The following is a 22,195-nucleotide window of genomic DNA, read 5'->3' as shown; positions in this document are numbered from 1 at the left end:
CAGGGATGCGGAGCCCGGCGGAGCTGCCCCCCACCCGCAGCAGCCCCAGGGAAGCAGCAGGTCCCGCGGGCGAGACTGTAAAGGAGAAAACAGCGCTCCTTTTCTCTCCCCGACGTCGCTCCTGAAGGCAACCAAACCTCCCCCTTCCCCCCAGCCAGCTCTCCGCGGGAGCACGGAGCCCTTCCTCGCCGTGGCTTCCTCTCCTCCCGCACAGGAGGGATTTCAAGCCCGAGCCAGGGTGGGATGCAGGCAGGACGGTGCCGGGGCAGGATGCGGCCCTGCCGCGAGCACGGGTCCGCAGCCCCCGCCGCGCCTCGCAGCCAGGCCCCGGGCTCCCCGCCCGTGTGCAGCCCAGGGCATCTCCCTCCCGGTCCGGCAGGCGCCCACAGCGTTACCGCGACTGTGCGTCCCTCCCGTGAAATCTCACGGAAGTATCTGGCTGTTTTAAAACACTGCTCTGGTGGGACAGTAACAGCAGACCAGCCCAAGCATCCCTTCGGGTGAAATCACGGCTCTGTGCCAGCTCCCGCATCACACCAGCTTTAAGGACTCGCCACGGCTCGGTGCTGCTGTCAGCTCTCCCCTGCCTGGCTCGCTCCTGCCCCAGTCCGCTGCCTTCTGTCAGGTCCGGCTGTAATTCAGACACAGGCAACGGTGTCACTGCTTTGTGCGTCTTTATTTACTTTACTGTTTTAATAATACAGGAGAAAGCAACTTTAAAATGGATTTTGAAATTTAAACGATTGCAAATTTTACATTGCAGCAGATTTTAATCTGGTACACAGCCTTCTAACTAGTTGCAGAAGAAGAAGCAATGGTTACCTGTCCCTGGGGAAAGGGCCAAAGCCTGTGTGGGGAACAGATAAAACCCCTACCCCTGTGGCTGGCTGCTGCTGCCAATTGTGGCGTTCGGGAGAGCTAAGCAAGGGAGCAGGATCAGGCCTTTATACTGGCATCATGAAATTTGCCTTCTCTTGCTTTGCAGCTGGGAATATGCAATTATGAATCCAGAAAGGAAACACAGCAATTATCTGTGTGGTTTCTGTGAAACAAGGTCTTTTGAATAAGGAATTGGGGGGGGGGGGGGGGGGGGGGGAATTTGAACACGATGGATATTGCTTTTATTTCCACTTAATTTCTAGTGGAACTGATTAAGAATGATCATTACATTTAGGCAGCAATCAACCAGAGAGCGCATTTCTATTCCTTTCTTGGCACCCCAGAGATTAAGATTCCTAAAAATCTAATGCAAAGGAGAACAAAGCAAACACGATTTAAAAGTTCATCACTTAGTCACAGACCTCAGAGGCAGAGCAGAGGGCTGGATATACTTCCCATGAATGGACATCTCCAAAATAAAGATTATACACACCATGTTGACCTTTAAAACTGGCTACTAGCTTTACAGTAAAGTCAATAATGAAATAAACTGCCATAGTATACTAGCCAATTAATCATTTATGTTTGATTTCATTAGAGGGACACTTGCCACAAACAGTTCATCCCAAAATTTAGGCATTGCAAACCTAAAATAAGCAGAAATTCCCCTATGGTGTTCTTATAATTTTTTTTTCCTGTAGAACAGTTTATTAGAAACAATAACTAAGGTTTTCTGAAGGTGCATATGGGAATTTGAAAGCTTAACCAGGGAACTATAAACTAAACGATCTATTTTAATTGGATGAGACTGATTAAATGCAAAAAAGAAAGACATATGCAGAGGAAAGTAAACTAAATTTAAGCTGCTTAATGTCTAATAATTTTATGATGTAGGAGTGGTATCTGAAAGAAAGCTGATTTTCATATTAGTTTTTTTTAAAGGATATGGTATGGTAGACTGACAGTGTCCCTTTGCAACAGTGTTGGGCTGTAAACCACAATAATTCACATTCACATGAACACACACATTGTAAACTTGAAACATTGGAGATTTTCTTTTTAAAAAAGGAAGCACATGGTATAAAATGATAAAAAAGATTATGCTAATAAAAGCCAAATGGCAGCTGGAACAGCAGCAGCAGCTAGAACTGCTGGATAAGGCGCCGGCGCTGTGAGGTCTTCCGCAGCAGTCGTCTGTAGTCATAGGGATTATCTTCGGTTTTACTCTCTTCTAGGGGGCTTTCTGCAACCCTCGACCTAGGGATTAAGCGCAGAGGTGTTTTAGAAATTAAAGTAAAAACATTTACCTTGGCAAACACTCCTAACCGACTGCTTAACCTTCACCCTCGGAGGAAAAAATAAAAGGAGAAAGAAAAATAAGCAACTGACTTTGCTAGGCCTCTTCCTGTGCTGCATAAAGCAGGCACCGCGGAACAAACACATTATACACTAAAAGCAGATGAACACAGAAGAACAACATGTTCTTCTACGAAGGGGTCATAATAAAAGGAAATAAAACCGTTGAGAACATGGGGGTGCTTTGCAGTAGTGTTTACCTGATGGTTATTGAACCAGACTTTCAGTTGGCATAAATTTGTTTACTCAGTGTTTAACCCTCCTGCAGAGCTCGCTGTGAGTGTCCATCGCATTGGTTTTGTAGGGTTTTTTTGGGGGGTTGGTTTTTTTTTTTCAGATGGCAAGGTGTGATGATGCAAGTCTAGAGGGATGCAAAAAACACTATATCCCCATGGCTGGGTTCAAACAAAATGGTGTTTATTACTTTTACATATTGCTTATATATCTTAGATAGTACATGTGTCAGACGCTGATAGGCTTTCTGTCTTCTTCTTCTTGCTTGCTATTTGCTGTTGCTGTATGTGCCCCTATGCTGCGGTTTTAAGTTCTGGTTTCTCACATCCTGTTTACGTGCTTGACATTTTTGTGGCTATCTTAAAGGTGCGTGACTTAAGTCTTTAAAGTCAACTAACTCATCTGCAGACCTGCTGCAGGCCCCAACAGCAAGGTGCATTTTGGAAGCCACCTCTGACAGGCTGGAATGGTGAACTGGCACCAGGTGTTACCATGGAGCAAGATCAAAAATAAACCTCAGTTATTTAAAAAGTATATTACTCTGAAATAATTACAACAATTTGTAGTGTTCTGCGCTAAAGGTGTACCCTGCCACTGGTCCTACGCCAGTGTTGAAGGTAAACTGCCAAATAAAAAATACTCTGTGCTTCACTTCTGCAGATTGAACTGACTGTATAGTCTTCAGATCCAGGTGACCCCATTCCGGAGATTCTGAAGTGCAGAAATGTTTATCAATTGCATTCATCTGCCCTCAGAGGCAACAGTGTAAGTTTAAAAGTTATGCATATTTTTTTCACTGTTGCTAGTTAGGATGCAATGAGAGCAGCACACAGTAAAAAGTAAGACACTCCTTTTAGTAAGCTCGGTGGCAAAATTCTCATTCACCTAAACCCACACCTCAGGGTGACAGATTTGGTGTAATTAACCACCCTAGAAATGCAACATCTTCTAAGGGATGTAAATTATATGGCAATTCCCTGATATGAGTATTTTTAATTCCATGCCTTCACAATGCCTTCCTAAAAATAATTTAGATCCTACCTGAAAAAATGTCAAAAATAAAATACACATGGGGCACAAAATATTCTACAAACATTTTCTCTATTACTATGGAAACATTTTAAAATTCAGTGATCATCCTAGGCTTAGTGGTTCCCTTAAGCCTTTGACCTAGATATTTTCCAGGCTTTTCTAACATATATGAAGACACATGAGGATACAAATATATCAAGATATATTAATATGTGTTTGAACATGCAATGTGTGCGGGTTCACTGGCAAGAGTGCGAATATGAATTTCCACAGCCCAGCAGACGTCACCCTCTGTGAAGTCTATGTGGGAAGAGAGAAGGTGAGGCAAACCCTCCCTCTGGGGTTTTCCTCCTGGCTGTCCACCTTGGTGTAGTCCACCACAGGCTATATAAACACATACGCTCCTACAGGACAGCAGGAAAAGGAGGCAGTCAAGCTGGTGTCTTACCTGCAGAAAGCAGGCAGAAATTTCGTTTTTGGGGCACATCCACCCTGTTTTAAACCTAACTGATCAGAAATACAATTTTCACCTTCTGCTTTAGTTTAATTTGATTTTAGATCAGAGATCTATGTCTGTCTATCTCATCTGGCACTTGGGAAGCCAAAAACTAGCAGGTAGGCTGAACACCAATCATACTAGCATTTGTCCCGGCTGCATAAAGAAATGGGAAATTTTCAGCTATACATTTTACAAGTTAATTTGGCAAGATTCCATGAATAACAATAAAAAAGTTTTATACGTAATTTGAAAGTGTATCTGTCTTTTTATGAATCTTTTGAGTATCTCAACAAGGATATGCAACATTTATTTTTTATTATTATTATTTTGTATGAATTACCGCTCAGTGGCTCTTAAAATTGAAGTCCTGCGCTCAGCTGGGTACCTCTTCCTTCTTGTGGTAGAACTGCTGTCCTTTGAGGTGGAATCAGTAGATGAAATTTCTTGGTAGTAGATATCTAAATCTAGTACCTTGCTCAGACTGTAAATAAATAAGTACACTAAGTTAACAGTTTAACTTTCCAATATTATATTAAACACTCAAAAATAAGGCAACCAAATATTATTGTGTTTATGTGTTGAGGATCTAAGGATATATATATATATCTATATATATGTGTGCGTGTGTGTGTGTGTAAGCACAAGAAGTCAGTCTCTGAAATGTGACTGCTGTACAATGTAGATATTGAGAATTTTGAAATGCTAAATATTTTTCCATGTTCATAAAGCAGACATATATGACTGAAATTGTTTGAGTTTGCCATTATACTCAATGGACAGGCATTTTTATGGTATTATTCATCTGACCTATTTTAGATATCTCTTTGAGGAAAATTTGAATAATTTCTCTAAAGATGACTATTTTTTTTCTCTGAGTACAAGACTGTCTAAAGCAACTAGTTCAGATATTGGTGTCAATAATGCAGATGTCTCTTATTTTGTTAGATGAATGCTATCATATGTATCCGAGTATCATATGTACAGGAAAAAACAATCAAAACATCCAGTTTAGAATGGCTAGGGAAAAAAATAATATCCTAAAAGCAACCTGGAAAAAGTTCAGAATTCAATTCTTATATTGGTAGAACCCAGAAATAACTCATTGATTTCAATTGCTATGTTCTACTAATACTGAGTCAGCACATGAAAGAAGATGGAACTGGTTAACTAGATTTAAGATAAGTGAAACTTAACTGAGACCAAATGAAAGAAAAAGCTAGATTTTTATTTTTATTTTTATTTTAAATTACTAAACAGGAGGCAACAACAGGAAATAGGTGGGAATTTTTTTCAGGATCCAAATGACATTGGAAAAAGAGCTGTAACGGACCAGACACGGGGGACATGGACATTAAGTGAATCCTTTAAGCAGTGGCATAATCAAGTGCAATTTAAACTGTGGTTGAATGAAGCTAGATGCTGTGAACACATATTACGTGCACATAATGTCATGTAACTTCCTTTAAGATACATATTTTAGATACAGAGTTTGTATTCTGCAACCTCAGCCGAGGATAGTGCTAAAGGCCCATTCATCTTGCATCTATGAACAGCCTACCTTGACACTCAAGCTGTGGTACCATAGCAATGTCACTGAGGAGCAGCAAAAAAGTTTAAGTATAGAAACACAAATACAATAAAGCTATGATGTCTGTCAGGAGCTGTGAACCAGGTCTATAGCATACATAAGGATCTAAGATACAGAAGGGCTGAATCTATCTATTGCTTGCTTTATTTCTGCAGGGTTTCATCAAAATACGTTAGTTACACTGTGAAGAAAATATTTTTGTTTGAAATTTCAAGGGCTACTCTTCTTTACCAGTTCTTAATAATTATTGTTTTAATTTTTATGATCTATTTCCAAACAGCCATGTATTTTTAGGAGAGAATTTTAACAGTCTTTGTATTTTTGCTAACAAAAAGGAACTGGCTGCTCATTTGCTTTGACTGGAATTTTAAGCACCTTCAATTATTTTCTGTGTCAGAACTATCTTTGATGTGGACCTTATCTTAACTTATTATTATGCTTGTGTTGCCATGGTGAAGGGCCATGCTGTAGTAAAGCCGAATGACTGAATTCTATGATGGATTTTTGTTGCTGAAAATTGCATATTTTAACTTTGCATATGATGTCCTTCCTGTGAATCACCAAATTACCATGCCTTTTTTTATTGCTTTGTTCTCCTGGTTGAAGCACAGCTAAGAACTATTTCCGGAGTACTAAAACGACAATAGTGAGATAATGAAAAAAATTACCTTTCTTTTCTTGGTTTCCGTTTTTCGTCTTGTATCGATTTCTAAGAAAATACAAAGCAATTAAAAAATACTAAAAGAAAAACTTATGGAAAGGTACAATTCATCAATATGTTAGATAGGAGAGTGCCGTACAGTTTTCATTAAAAGAAAACACAGAGAATCTAGTTTGCTGAGCAACTGCCCCAGAAAAATCTCTTTTCAGAATCTTTGAAACTGAGAATGGGATTAGCATTGTTACTCTCACATTTCAGTTACCATAATGTGAAAAAAACCTAAAGTAATTGCTATCAGAACAAAAAACTTTCAAATATCTATAGCTGTTTTAATGACGTTAACAACAGTATCCCACTGAGGCAAATTTACTGTGATGCCATGAGAATTTCCATGAATACAGGCAACGCAGTGGGAGCAGGCATAATCCTGTTCTCATTAAAGTCCATGCAGTCTTGTTGCAGGTTTTAGTAGAATAAAAGGGACAAATGCCCCATTTAAAAAGCAGTATATACTCAGTGGCAAAAGCACCTTTAGGATACAAGACATCTAGAAATGCAGAGGAAAGAAGATTCACAGGGAATGTGAATAATTTCTTATCTATAATAGATTTCTGTCCCTGCAGCCAAAACAATGCTGTGTTGCAGCACCTAATGCATCATACTGCAAAAGCAGTACTTTAAGTGCAGATGCTCCTAATTTTGGTCTTAATTGTGTTTCTGGAAAATGAGTGAAAACTTACTAGAATTAGTGACTGGCAAGTCTTTCAAAAAGATAGGCTTATTTAAAGAAATATACCCCAAAATAAACTTTCAGTGCCTTGCATGAACAATGAGCTATTGTCAGGCTTCATTTATACGTGTGTACCCCTTCAGCTCATCTGATATGCAAAGAGATGAGTGAGAATAGAAGGTGTCCAATTAATATCTGTAACAGGATGCGAGAGAAATATCTGATTTTGCAGAAGATAGAGAAAATTTTTCACAAAATGCACTTATTGTTTGCCTTCGTTTTCAGGTGATCTGGGCTTGATAATCATCTGCGAATACCTGCAGGTCACAGAGATTTTTATTAGGGTGGAAAACCCATGACAGCTGGGAAAGCTGACTAGCTTCAAGTATCTCAAGTTAGAGCTCAAGGCCTTACCCAAGGTCTAAGAATTTAAGAACTAGTAGGTCTTCCTTCTAAGCTTCAGTGTATATATATTTATTCTGAACCCTTCACTTACCAGTGAAATTAATGTCAGCAAGACAGGCTTTTCTTTTTCACAGCTTCTTGAAAAATACAACTAATTGAAGGTAATATTGATTAATACCTTGAAAAACTGCTGTTAAAAATGTGTCTAAAAATTCCCCAGCATTACTGCAGTTTTTGTTTGCACTGATGTGATGACTGTTTTCTGATATGGAAAAAATACTTTCAGAAAATACTATGTTCCTGATTGTATAGTTTTGGCTTTCTAAATATGCATTTACTTCAGAATTACCCTTCTCAGTAATTTCCTAATACAGAATTCAGTGTCATGCCTTTCATTTCAATCCTTTATCTCACCAATCTCGCTTTCACAAAACAAATCTTATTCTTATATATGAATTTATTTTTTAGAATATAATTTCTTTTCATAATATCACTGTTCCAAAGCTGTATTATTTCAAAGCCCCCATCATAAAACATAGCCGTATTTGTCTTTTTTGGTATGCCAGACACAACTCTCCCTAAAGGCCCTGGTGACACCTTCTGTTGAAAGGAGAAGCAATTGCTACGGTTAGTTTATTAGCTGGGCTCTCACCGGCTGTTAAAATAGGTCACTAAGATACAGGCACCTCGAGCAAATGAGTTTAATTGCTTTTTTTGTTGGAACTGCTTTCTGAGCTGCTTTTACATTTTCTCTCTTTCTGCTTGCTTTCTTGTGTTTTTGTTGTGGTTTTTTTTTTCTATATCTAAGTGCACTGAAGTCAAGGGTGGAAAGCAGCACTTGGTATCTGAACTTGGACCAAAGGCTATATATAGAGACACTCAAATCCATTAGTCTCCTGAGCTGTTGGTATTTGCCAATTCCTTCATAATCACAATCTGACACATTTGTAAAGGAAGTCACAGTGCGCATACTAATACAGCCTATTTTAGTATTTGCTTTCTCTGCAAGATCAAGCACTAATTTAGACACTCAAAATAGCTCTCCGAATGAACCTGTTTCTCTTGCATGACTTACAAAGAAACTATGGAGACTGGGCACTTATTTTGAGTATTGAAAGTGCAAATGAATGTATGCATGTTTAGGTACAGAAGTAAAAATTAGTCTGACCTAGGTCCCCAATCAGGTTAACTTTGAACTTCAATTTCAAGCCTAGTTTGAAATGTGCAGTTTGTGGCCTGCCTCCTTTCAGCAGGACGCCACTTTTATGCTGCATTAGAAAGGAATATAGGGAATTGGCCAATTAGAAAGTTCAGGTGGGGAATCATCTGGCAGTTTTAGCCCACAAAAGCTTGCTAAACTCACGTGTATTAGAGTGTAGTACGTGGAGTCTTCTGGATTATTTAATGTCTTGGGCTTCCGTGGCCTCCTTGGGGGTCTCTGCATTGGGCGAGAGCCTTCTACTTTGGCTGCAACTGTGAAAAAGCAGAAGACAGCAATGCTTATTTCTTCACAGAACAGGAAGCTTTTATGAAAACAGGAGAGAATTTCACCAAAGAGAGCAAAAGCATGTAGGCACTTCTGCTTGCAGGAACTCAAGAAAGCAACTGTTTGGGGCACTTCCACCACCAGGCTGGAAAGGGGAATGGGTTTATCCATTTGAGCCCTGACTGCCCACAGGGACACGTGCCATGTAGTGAATGGCAGGCTGGAACAGCCCACAAGCTGCCTGGTACAGGTGTCTCCTCCTGAAAAGGGCCAGTGCTCCACACTCAGAAAAGGGGTCTGAAGAGTAATGGCTACTGGAAGGCCATCATCTTGTAACAGGCACCTGGGCAGCAGGGATGATATTTTTTTCAGACTCAGTTCAATCGTTAAGGTGCCGAATACGGGAACTAGCATTAGATGTCTGATTCAGAGGCTGGTCCTCTATCGTGGTGTAGGCTTTCCCCAAGGACTCCCGCTGAGGCTGCTTGGTTCAAGCCAAATCATGTATCACTGGGCAACACAGCGTGACCATGTCCATCGCATCCAGTGTAATCTAGTTGAGTGTACTCAACTTCTGGTCTCTATTTCTACAAAATCTTCCTGCAAGCTTCATTCTAATGGAAACGAAATCAAGATTTTAACACAAAATGGAACTGCTGTCCTCTGGCAGTCTCCATCTCAGAGCTAGACACTGACTTGTGGATTACACTGTTGGCACATGGGGAACTAGCAAAATGTCTTGCATATTTGCTTGTTAAAAATCTGTACACAATTCTGTCAGTGCTAAGATGCAGGGCTGCTAAGGGTTCACAGGCTGCTTGTCACAGAGTGACATAAGTGCATAGGTTCCTAATTACTTGGAAACCACAGAACTGACTCTGGGGGGCTGAAGGACCACAAACATACAGCATGGTGAGCATGGTCATGTTACATTCAGCTTCAGCCATAGGAAAAGCTAATAGGGGGCTACAGCAATTCCTTCATGATGAAGGAGGAGGGAGTTGTGTGGCAGCAGAACACCGATGATAGAGATGGGACATAGGGACACATACAGGGTGATGAATGAAGTCACTGCATAAGGTTTAGGCACAATGAACCATGTGTCCCAGTATACTGCATTATCCACTGAGGTTTTATATTGCCCTTGTCCCATCACAGAAGTATTCATAGGACTGTCCATGAGAAGAAACATCTCCTTACTCGTAAATGTAGTGTGAGGGTGGAATGCCGATCTAGCTCTCAATGAATCACTGAAGTGTGTTCTGCTGATCTGACCTGTTCACATGAAGCAACTTTAACTCCTTAATCCAGATGTGCTAACTACATGCGATTGAGTCTTAGAAGGAAGAATGTATTTTGTTCTCTAATGACCATCAGAAACAGTTCTACATGATAAAAATAAGATCTCTCCCGTGTACCTCAGTTCTCTTTTTAATTAAGGAGGTAGCACAATCATTTAAAATGGGAAATGATCAGTAATACATCAGTGTTGACTCCAGCAAAATTAGCTGTGTAAGTTTTTTGTTATGTGTGATAAATAAAGGCTTGTAAAGGTCATGGATATACAGAGGAGCCAGAATGAATAATGTTAATTTAAATTGCAGTTGGATAATGATTACATTTGTTGTTTTAGTTTCTTATCTGAAATGCAGACTGCTTCTCATGTAATGAATGAACAAGTATCTTTTAACATTTCGCACTTAAGAGAACAATGCTGTTATTCTAAGCCAGGGTACAGATAATTTATGTTAAACAATGAAATTTAGATGCAATAAATTCATTTCAGTAACCTGTATTAAACATAAATTATATTATTTGATTTTAATAGGTATAGCAGGCCTGACAGTGCTCTTACATGGGCTGTTGTTAGCTTGCTGTGTTTCAAATGGGCCACCTGGAGTTATCTGGGTTTCCATTTATGAGAGAGTAGAGGCGTATCTTCTCTATTTTATTTTTAAACACAACAGGAGCCTAAACTGGAAACAATACCTTAAAAAAAACGCAACAACTTAAAATTCAATGTAGTTGAATAGAAACACCTAAGCTCTTGTCTGTAGGATGTTTTCAAAAACTGTGTCAAAGACCATGACTGCATGAAAATCTGCAAAAAAATGAAGCCAAAATGGGGGCTTTAGGAAAATCCCAGGGAAAAGACTCTCATAATACCTAAAGATTTTTTATTGTCCCCTAAGAACTCAACATTATGTATGCTGTTACATTATTTAATTCATCACTGTCAGACACATAAAGCATTATCATATTCTAGATTACAATTATTCCAGTGAAATTACTTGTATACTTCTTGTGTATGTGCTTTGCAAAGATGACTTCTTTTACATTCAAAAACCATCATTATTACAGTGATAATGATTTCAATAAAAAATCGGTTTTCATCTTGGCTCATGCATTGTACTATACGTATGAGCTATGCAAAAGAACTGAGGGGACAGAAATACCATGTTGGGGCAGGCAGTCTTCTAAGTCTGGACCTCCATTGTTGCTTTTTAAAATTAAATATAGGGCTGAAAATGCAATTCTGCATTTTGTCTCCAAATTACACAGTAAGTAAAAAATAGTTTGATGGGTTTAGCTTGCTTTGTTTCACCGGAAAGTGAACCTGTGATTCCCTTCTGCCCTTAGATTTGTGTGTTCATTGCTACTGAAATACAGCTGACATGATAGTTGCCTGTATTGGGTAACTCACTGCACAAGGTAAAATTTGCTTTTTTATTAGTTGCTGATCATTCCAGAAATCATTTACTTAGCAGAATTAAAGGTGGAAGGCAAATTAAATACCCAAACCTGATAAATGGTGAGTTTGATGAGTTTGTTTTCCAGATGGACTATACCTTTCTGCAGTAGCCAATGAAACAGAAAGGAGGAGTAAAATCACTTATTAATGGGCCAATTATGTTGCTTCTAGAGTCCATTACAAAGAACAGGTTTTTACTGAAGCTCAGTCTCTCCATAGTAAAATATCTTATAGCCTAGTTTTCCTTAAGACTTCAAGTATCTCTAGCAAGATCTGGCCATGTGCTTCATATGTAAAAGGAAAACTGATGCTTTCTATCTAACGAACATCTAAACAGATCTGTTACAACATCGATACGAAACCCATTCACAACATTAGCTGTCCAAGTGCTTTGGAAATGTCAGGCTGGCACTATTATTATCCCTATCCTACTAGCAGTGTAAACGAGATACACAAAGCAAGACACACCGAGACTTGCTTAAGGTTATGTCCCAGTTAGTCATTAACACAGCGAAGGAGCTGGACTGAAGGACTGTGCCAAGACTCCCCTCTCTGCAGCCAGCCCATGCCTTGCGGTTGTATCTACCTGAACAGGTGCCGTCTGTGCTGCCACACATGCCTTAGAAGGAACATGTAGGAGAAACCGGAAACAAAAACATTTGATGCTCCACAGACATTCCTTTTTAAAGGTTTTAGCAAGAGGAAGACAGGCTGAACAAACACGCAGTGAGTACTCAGTTAGTCAAAAGAAAGAGATTTTGCTCTCGTGACCTGGATGCTTTGCTTCTGAACCTCAGCAGTGAATGTCAAACATGCTGTAATCTATGCCTAGGAAGTTAAATCTCTCTCCTGCCCAAACCTGAAGCAGACTGTCAAAACATATTTGATCAAATGATGATGGAAGGTTTAATAAAAGTTAAGGTCATTCTGCCTGAGAATGAATGAATTACAGAGGTAAGGGTCAGCAAAGGCATGTGAATAGTGTGGCTGCCAGGCACCATTAAAGAAGGTTTAGCAAATCTAAGGACAATTCCTTATTCCTATCAGTACCTCAGCTAGCTCATTTAACACTACCTCACAGGTTCCTACTTAAGTTGCACACACACTCTTTGACTCTATGGTGTTCAGTTACAAGGTATTACTACTTTCATACTCACACCCCACTGAAAGCTCCAAATACACTGAAAAAATAAGAAGAGGGACAATGAAATTTAGGACAAGCTCATTTAATTTATGTGTATCCTGAACACCAGCACAAACTATGGAAATTGTGGAGAGCTGCATGTGCTTGAAACATCCAAGTATGTGCAAGAAATGCTTGAATAAAGATAAGTCAGTATCAACAGCTCTTTAGGCTGAACTATGTCTGCACATTCTGACACACAATGATAAGCTTAGAAGACAACAATCTCAAGGAATCAACATCCATGGATGCTAATGTAAATTAATGTATGACTTACAACAGATCTTATACAGAAGACTAGAGAAATAGTGTGGTTACAGCTGCGATATGCATCTAAGTGATGAAAGGTCTCTTTTATTAGGACACCTGGAGAAACAGATAAGCCCATCTTCAGGTCATTTAAGTGTAATGTTACATGTTTGATTCAGCACTGTTCCACATCTTACAGGGACAGAAGTATAAAGCGTAGCTCAGAATAAAGCAGGAAGAATAACGAGTAAAAGCAGTAATTGTATGGGTTTTGTAGAGAGGGTTGGGAATAATCAGAAAAATGCAAATATAGTAACTGGAATTCCAGGGCTTGATAATGAGAAGTTAACAGGTATTACTGCTTACAACGTTTATGTACATTCCTTTTCACTGTCCTAATTGTACGCAGTGTGAGGATGTAATTATTCAAGTTTGGCATGTGCACATAGAAAAGCACTGCTCTGTAATATTCTGGTTAGTGATTGTTAGGTATTGTTTATTCATGGAATGTTTACCATGGCCAGATTTGGAAATTACAGTTGATGGGTGCAAATTCTTAGCAATCTGGAAAAAAACAGAGCAATTATTCTGGCACAGACCTAGAACTAGCAACTGCAAGAGACCGAGAACTTTCCGATTGCATGCAGCAGGAGTTGAGAGTTTGATCTCTTGGCCTAAGTCCTACCAATCACACTGAGGGAAGCAGTTTCAGTCTCTGGCTGACACTAATACTCTCATTTCTGGAGTATGGTGACTGGAGATTATTGCTATTTAAGAGAGGACGTTTAAAGAAAATGCTGTACTCCACTTCCGTGACCTCCCAGATCTTATGCTCTGCCACAGATCTGACCAACTCCCAACACTCCTTGTACGTCCTGGCTGTATGGTGTCCAAAGGGTGACTCTAGTAGCTGAGAACAATCAGAAAGCAGAAGCACTTGACTACCCTGCTTTTCTCCAGTCCCACGCCTCAGTGCTCCCTGCCTTGCAAAGAAGAAAGACCAGCCAGAGAATACTACTCTGCTCACCCAGTGCCACACAGGCTCCCTTTTCCTTGCAAAGGCTGCCCATGAAGCCCCCATAAATAGTGCTGTGTAAAAAATCCTGGATGAAAACCCTGCCTGTCTCACCACTTCTTGTAGCTGAAAAGGTCCTCAGCTGTACTGTGTGAATTTCATTCTAAATATAGAAAATTATCTTCCTGAGATTTTGTACTTGAACTGTCATTTAATACTTAGAAGGATGGGCACCATTATTCATCTGGAGAAAAAAAGAAAAAAATTGCTCCCCTAATGGTCAAATTCCCCTCACTTCAAGCTTTGACTTCAAAAAACTTGACAGTGGCCATTTGTGCATCTATTCTGACACCACAGTAACCCAAGGCTCACTAGCAGTCCAAAGGTGCTGTCCTGGGATGCAGTCATTACATTTAGCTGAAAACATTTGGCAAGCAAATATAACCCACTCAAGAAATCTGAGCCACAGAGAATATTGTTTATTCCAGGAACCTTGTGCAGCTTGCTTTATGCATTTTTATAAAAACACATTCACTTAAGAACAACTTAACCTTGTGGATTTAAGACTAATTCAACCTTTTTCCTCATATGTTCTTTAAATTGCAGGCTTTGTGTTTTTATTAAAATAAACAGTTTTGAAAATCTGAATGTGTCACAGCACACCACCCAGCTGCCCCACAGTTCCTCCCTTTCTGTGGGTAGCAATGTAATAAAATATTTTATCAGAGGAGTCGCTAAGTTCTCAAACTGAACAATGGCCACCTGCCCACAGATGAAGACAGACAAGTATTCCTATCTGGCATACAGCTGTAAAATACAATTCGTGTGTTATAGCTGTAAAATGACATATAAAACTAGTGAAGCTGAGGAAGAAGTGTAAATAAATGTAAATGACCAAAGTAATTACAAATAGGTAAATACTACATGATTTAAAGAACAGCTAAAGCTCAACAATCCTTGCCTTCATAAGGGCAGGACAGCAAAGGTAGCCCTAGAGGGAAGCCTGCATTAAAAGCATATCCATCTGTAAATGTGTGCATATAAATTGTACTGTAACACACCATGTAGGCAAGAAGACAGGAAGGCTCCTCCCTGTTTAATAGACAGTGGATCACTCACCACGTCTGTCTGCTTCACTTCAGCATGACAACCTGCAGTACGCTACCGCAAGTCTTTGTTTTATGTAGTTATCTTGCTGTATTGCATACAGGAAGAAAGTACAATATCCAGAATGCTGGTAACTCCTGTGTTGTACACAGTACAACCTAAATGAACTAAACACAGCATATTTTTACTTAAATATTCCCTCCACTAGTTAGATCATGTTTGCTATAATAAAAGTCTACTTTAGACAATGCAGTTTTGTTATTGAGCTTTGTAATGCTTAGGCTCCAATCGGCTCACAGGCAAGCTGGGGAATTACTGCAGCGTTACCCTTGTAAGTTATATGTTGCACTTATTTCAATATCCTGCCCATTGGCCATAGCTGGAAAGGAAACGGTTTTCCTGTTGTGTGAATTATGCTCAAATGCAGAAAAAGAAATTTCACATTCCACACCTAGAAAGGTCTCTCAGTGGACTGATTGGCAGTTATAAATACGGCCACAGGGATGTGAGAAGTCAAGGCTTGCATCACTCCATACCCCAGGTGGGCGGCTGAGCCTGGTACCCACTGTCAAACCCACTGTGTTGCAGGGAGTGAAGTTTCACATCATGGCCAGCAAGGCTAGCAGAACACAGAGCCTGACTAGAACCTGGCTGGCTTTCCTTTACACTTTTTTGAAGTTCAGTGTCTGGCAAAACTCACCTTCACGACATCTATTGTGAGTAGCTACACTTAAGTCAACAACAGAACACTGCGAACACAAACTACGGCTGCCCAGCTCAGACCAGCCGGACAGGAAGGGCCAAGGAGCCAGACCCAGCTCAAAGGATAATAACTGCCTCTTGTATAAAGGGAAAGATGGCTACAGAAAGACTGGGAACAAGAGTTCTGTCAAGAACTCTACGAGGGCTGGTTTTGGGGTGGTTTGACTTACTGGAGCAGAGCATTCGCTAAGTGACGAGCTGGACAGCAGTAAACAGGCTGGGAGGGATAGGTTGGTTTGAGATAGAAGGCACCAACTCATGCTTTACAGTGTTTAAGGGCTGGTAGGACAACTTTAGCTGGCTTGTGCTTTAGTGGCAAATTTCTCTGTAGTGAGTTCTGTCATTGCTTCTTAGTTGAGTGGCACCCATTTCAGCTTTGAAAAGAGTAACTCCTCCTGAGCTCTGTACTCACCTTGTCTATTTGCCAACTTAAAGCAATTTAATCAAAACCAAAAGCATGTGTCCACCATATTTATTTTGATAAAAATATTTTTTTAAAATTCCGCACAAGTGTGCTGGTTTGGGCTGGGATAGAGTTCATTTTCTTCACAGTAGCTGGTACGGGGCTGTGCTTTGGATCCGTGCTGAGAGCAGCGCTGATAACGCGGGGCTGTTCTCGTTCCTGCCGAGCAGGGCTTGCGCAGCCCCAAGGGCTTTTCTGCCTCTCACCCCCCACCAGCGAGCGGGCTGGGGGGGCACACGGGGCTGGGAGGGGGCACAGCCGGGACAGCTGACCCCAGCTGACCGGAGGGACATTCCGTACCACATGGCATCATGCTCAGCATGTAAAGCTGGGGGAAGAAGGGGGATGGGGGGGACATTCGGAGTGATGGCGTTTGTCTGCTCAAGTAACTGTTACATGTGATGGAACCCAGCTTTCCTGGGGATGGCTGAGCACCTGCCTGCTGATGGAAAGTAATGAATGAATTCTTAGATTTGCTTTGCTTGTGTGGCTTTTGCTGTACTTATTAAACTGTCTTTTTCTCAGCCCATGAGTGTCTGATTTTTACTCTTTTGATTCTCTCCCCCATCCCACTGGTGGGTGGGGGGGAAGTGAGCCAGTGGCTGTGTGGTGCTTACTTCCCAGCTGGGGTTAAACTACAACAATAAGCCATAGTGAAATGAGTATGCCTTGACTATAAAGTATGTTTTAATCTATATGAATCTGAGCATTCAGGACTCTTTCTGATGCTTCCTACTGTTTTACAGTTATGATTGCTATTGCTGACTTCCTTTTTACAAAAGCCAATAAGTCAAAATATCAAATAGTTAATTTTTGCACCCATAAGATAAAGAGAAGAAAAGGGTGAGCTTGTAATTAATCAGAATTTTCTTAAAGATTTTGCCTGATGCACAAAAGAGCTAAGTGCTGTCATGTCACACATGCAGACATTTGTCAGGAGAAAACAAAGAAAATAAATACTCCTTTTGTTAAGACCACACAACGTTAGCTCGTTCTTATTTCCATTTATTCATTAAAATGAGGCCAAAGATGTGGTCTCTTGTGCAACTCAACAACTGTTTCAGTGTTGTCTTAAAAAGCATTGTGACTTGGTTCAAAAAGATGTATGACATTTTTCGTGTCAATGTTCAAAAGGCTACAACTCAGCACTTTCACACACTTTACCATTGGAAAACCTCTGCATTATGACACCACAGATTTTTAAAGCACTGGGACATTTTCAGAGATAAAGGGTAGCTAAGTGTCTGACTGATGACCACTCTACAGGGTTGCCTGCAGAGGTGGCTAATCCTGGCATCCTTTTGCCTCCTGCAATGCTACTTAAATTTATAGCAATGTGAAGGGTAGACTTCGTTGTGTTTTGCACATGGCATGAACATACTGGTACATTTTCACCTCGTTCACTTCTGTACGTAATGAGATCTTTAACTGATAAAACAAGGATTTGTGTATTCCCTTTCCCTCTATCTACCTCTCTTCTCTAGCTTCTGTAGGAAAATGTGTGAGAACCAAGAGTTACTTTCCAAAGCATGCATTTTTAGTTCCTCAGATTTATCTTGTCAAAATCAGCAACATTTGATAGAGAACTCTGTACATTGATGGCAATCAGAAACATTGCTCTGTCTTTAATGAAAGATCATGGCACTTGGTTTTCCACTTCACATTTGTTTTCTCTTGCAGACTGGTCTTTGAAAGAGCCTGAACTATGTGAAGTATCTACCAGCAGCCAGTTTACAATTCAAGGTTTAGCTTTCGTAAACACCAAGCCCTCCTTTTAGCAGCTTGCCCACTTGATAGGGCGGTATGGCGGGGGTGAAGTACTTTTAGGATCTCTTCAGTGTAGCCATGGGAACACAAGGAAGTTTCAGCATACGTGACAGCTGAATCCACACATTATTGTGAAAATAGTACAACTAGCTCTGGGCAGCAAGGGACAGCCCTGCATCTGATCTCTGCTGTGCAGGAGCAAGCAGAAATCTTCCCCAGAGGCAGTGCAGTGGCATGAGCTGGCAAAACCCTGCTGCAGAAATGGAGACCCACCCCGTCATCTGCCATGTTTATCCTCATTTTCCTCCACAACTGCAGCCCCAAGACACAGACTGAGGAAATCCCATGTTACATCTATTCCAAGTGAAGGGGCTTGAGCTGCTCAGTCAGCTCTTTGTGGACCTCTCCACGGGGCACAGATCTTCATGATCTGCATGCTCTGAATTCCATATCTTCCACCTTTATTCTACCAGTATTCCTCCCCACTGCCACCTAACCTGCTCCAAGTGTGCCTGCATTTTAGGAGCCCCCACTGCCCACATTAACTGGAATATAAATAATTTTGGAGTATATTTTCAGAGGTAATGTCCTCTTAATTGTGCCAGTTAAATGGAGTCCAATTATTAATAAAACTTAATTTATAATTTTAAGGACTTACCTATGAACATGGGTAGAAGTTTTAAGTTTTTATAGCCTCAGTAGCTTTTGTGGCTAGCTAAAACTTTACTCAGCACATATGTGACAAACTTTAGTAAACTGTTTGACATAGTACCTAAAAAATTTTTGTTTTTAACACATAGTCCCGTATCTTACCAATAGCACACACAGTTCAGCAACATATAAGTAAAAAAGAGCCAATGTGGAATTTTTACCAAATAAAAGTATGCCTAGAGATGCTATGTCTAGGTCTTACAATGATTCATTCACCAATCTTAAGCAGCACTGAAATGAAATACCAAGAAAAATGGTAAATAAATAAATTCCAACCAGGCTTGGATTTTTCTATGAAAACTATGTTCCAGACATGTACTGATATGGGGTTTAGTGCAAAAATGTACAACCTGAATTATATGAAAAGCCAGAGCTAACTCTTACACTGTTCCCTGGCCTTTAAAAACATGACTAGGAGTCACTTCTTGACAGTCCTGTTTACAAATGAAAATTCTGCTAACAGGAAGGTTCAACATTACCTGGCTGACAAACATGAGAAGAAAGTTGGCCATTAGCTTGCTTATCTTTGGACAGCATCACGGGTCTCAGCTGATGTGACAGTATCATTTCATTCAATTTTTGCTGCAGTGCTAAGTAGTCTTCAGATAATTTTGATATCTAAAAAATTTAACACAGGAGTTTACATAATTATAGAAGTATACATGTTCCAAAGTAATCGAAGGTCAAATAGTGGACTAGAGAATGAATTCAAAAGGTATTGCTCCACTGACTGCAGTGTAGACCCCTACCACATTTACCTCCCCATCTCCCTTAAAACAGAAGGAAAAAAAAGGGGGGAGTGGGGCGGGGGAGGAAGAAGGAAAAAACCCACACACCGGAAAGTCCACACTGCAGCCCACCCCTGGAGCTGCTTCATATTGGTTCACATGTGAGCAGACGGTACCTTGCTGATGCAAAATAGCTTCTACAGCTGTAGGCACACTTCTCTGCACATGTGTGAGTCTCTGACATTGACACAGCAACTTCTAGTTTTATTTACAGAGATATTTCATGAGGTTACTGAATTAAGGGTCTTGCCTGGCAAATGCACATTTCAACAAAGGCAAAGCTTCTGCATTTAACATAAACTAGGTTAAGACAACATAATTTTTGCCACTGCTCTTTGTCTTTCCCTCCTTCCTGAAAAGGGTATTTTCTCTTGCAGCCCAAAATGTGCATTTTTATAGAACACCCATTCCAAAATCTCAGTCTTGGAGAGTAAAACCTTGGTGCCACTGAAGCCAGTGAAGTAACTTTACCATCCCGTCACTGCTCAGAATATTATGCTCAACATATGTGGCTTACAAGCTTCTTACCTGCCGTGAAAAGGCTGCCAAATCACAAGCCTCTTTCTCTGAGTTTCCCTTCAGTGTCTTAGAGACTTCAGCTTCTGCACTGGTGCTTTCCCTATCTTTTCTTATTTGAGGATCATTATTCTGAACGCATACTGCTTCTGTTGGCTCCTTTATAGTTTTCTCTTGACTTTTGCAAGGCAGTTTCCCTTCTTTTCTGAGTTGTCCCCTCCTTCTGTAACACCTGTAACTGCTCTGTATAACCACTGCTGCCTTCTCTTTGTCTTCTGAACCTTGTTTTTCTGCTTCAACTTGCTTCCGTGAGCCTCTTAGTGACACCCTTCTTATAATTCCTTTACCTCCTCTAGGCATCACTGCTTCATGTTTCAGGTGGTTTCTTTCCACATCCCTTTCAGTCCTGGGCTGGACAACAGCAGATTCGTGATTCTGCCGATCTGCACCGAGTGTCTCTGGATTACCTTGCTCTTGCTGGGGCTTAGGTTCAGCTGTGACTTTGACTGAAGATTTGCTCAAAAACTCTTCCAAAGAGGTCTGTTCTTCACCTTCACCAAAACTTTCTGCTACAGGGTTCTGCTTCACAGAAGCTCCCTCTCCTTCAGCAGATGTCCTCTGTTGCTCCCGTACATTCCCTGTGTCACTGTACCCTGAGCACTCATTGTCAGTAACAGCATCAGCTTCATCTTCAGTCTCCTCATTTGCTACTTCTTCCAGTGTATCATTTTGAGGTGGCTGCAGTTGCGCCTCAAGGAATTCCACAGCAGATAATTCTTCCTCTGCTATTTTTTCACACTGTTCCTTTATTTTTACATGGACTCTGTAGCTTCTGTAATGGCTCTGAACAATGACAGCTGCTTCTTCTTCATTTTTAGGAAGGGCACTCTTCACTCCAGCTGGACTCCCCTCATAATCTTGAAGTTCTTCATCATTTTCCTTTTCGCTAATGGATGCTGCATTTTCAGTTTGTTCCTTACTAAGTAATTCCCTGAATGGAACAGAGTTTTGGGCAAAAATTATAGCTGAAGGAGATGAAGGATAGCAACAACTTTATAACTACCTTTGGTGAGTTTGTGTACTAAATGGCAATTTGATACATTGCAACATGGGAAAGATTTCGTGGGATTAAAGAAAACAAAACAATTTCTGTCTTTCTGATTATTATCATTATTTCTTAAAGTGAAAAGGAACATAATTTAAACTCTTCACAGAAAATTGCTAGGGGGAAAATTTAGGGTGCACGAGGGCTGATAAAGTAGTAAAGAATTAATTTAAATGCTAACAAAAAAAGAAGGCAGAAACACTTTAGCACCTCAAATATGTATAAATGCACAAAATCCTAAATGCATTCATGAAAGTAAACTGTCTCAAGACATACTAGGAATGAAAAAAAGAATGATGCTGGGCATACGTCCAGGTCACATTGAAAAGGCCTATTCCCTAAACTGTCTTTGTTACTATGAATAAAATTTCAGTGCCAGGTGAAATCTACCACCCTCTTCTTTCCCTCCGAAAGACTTTGCACTCCTTCACAGCTGTTTTCCATCTCTCTGGACTAGTCTCCACCTACCTAAATGCTATCACTGAAAAAACAACGGTGATGAGCAAAGTGCTACTAGCTCCATTTCAGAGACTGGGACTGCACATTGCAGAGAGATTTAGGATGCGATTCACCTCACCTAATTTCTAGCTGTTTGATTTGAGCAAGACATCCGGGTTCCCGCTGTTATCACCTATGCTTGTCTGAAACAGTGACTTGAGAACAGATCCTTGCACATGGCTATTTCTCACCCTTGCCTGAGCATTTTTTTTATGATGAGCTAGTTGTAGAAAAAGACTCATCTACAGATCACATTAACATTACAGGTAAGCACAATATTGTTGATCTTTCCCCTAAATATGCCTTTATTCTCTGGTCTTAAAAGTATGAGAAGATTGGCTACTGACATTAAAAACCTCCACATAAATGTACATTACCTTTGCATACATGTCTAGATTAATCCTAATTC

The 22,195-nt window shown here is 40.4% G+C and overlaps 1 protein-coding gene across 8 annotated transcripts in view; it reads right to left on the bottom strand.

Annotated features, from left to right (window-relative positions):
* Positions 1-657: 657 nt before the first annotated feature.
* Positions 658-22,195, bottom strand: part of MYO3A (myosin IIIA) — a 126,349-nt gene continuing 104,811 nt past the window's right edge. For all 8 annotated transcript variants that reach the window (XM_040592887.1, XM_040592888.1, XM_040592892.1 and 5 more), the window contains 6 exons: positions 20,196-21,174; positions 19,359-19,497; positions 8,748-8,857; positions 6,257-6,297; positions 4,341-4,481; positions 658-2,136 (listed from right to left, as the gene is read on the bottom strand). In XM_040592887.1, the coding sequence (XP_040448821.1) occupies positions 2,022-2,136; positions 4,341-4,481; positions 6,257-6,297; positions 8,748-8,857; positions 19,359-19,497; positions 20,196-21,174 (1,525 nt within the window). In that variant the 3' untranslated portion in view covers positions 658-2,021. The remainder of the gene's footprint in view (positions 2,137-4,340; positions 4,482-6,256; positions 6,298-8,747; positions 8,858-19,358; positions 19,498-20,195; positions 21,175-22,195) is intronic.

Source organism: Falco naumanni, chromosome 4 (genome assembly GCF_017639655.2).
Source record: "Falco naumanni isolate bFalNau1 chromosome 4, bFalNau1.pat, whole genome shotgun sequence".
Classification (NCBI taxonomy): domain Eukaryota; kingdom Metazoa; phylum Chordata; class Aves; order Falconiformes; family Falconidae; genus Falco; species Falco naumanni.
This window is presented reverse-complemented; position numbering and strand designations above follow the sequence as displayed.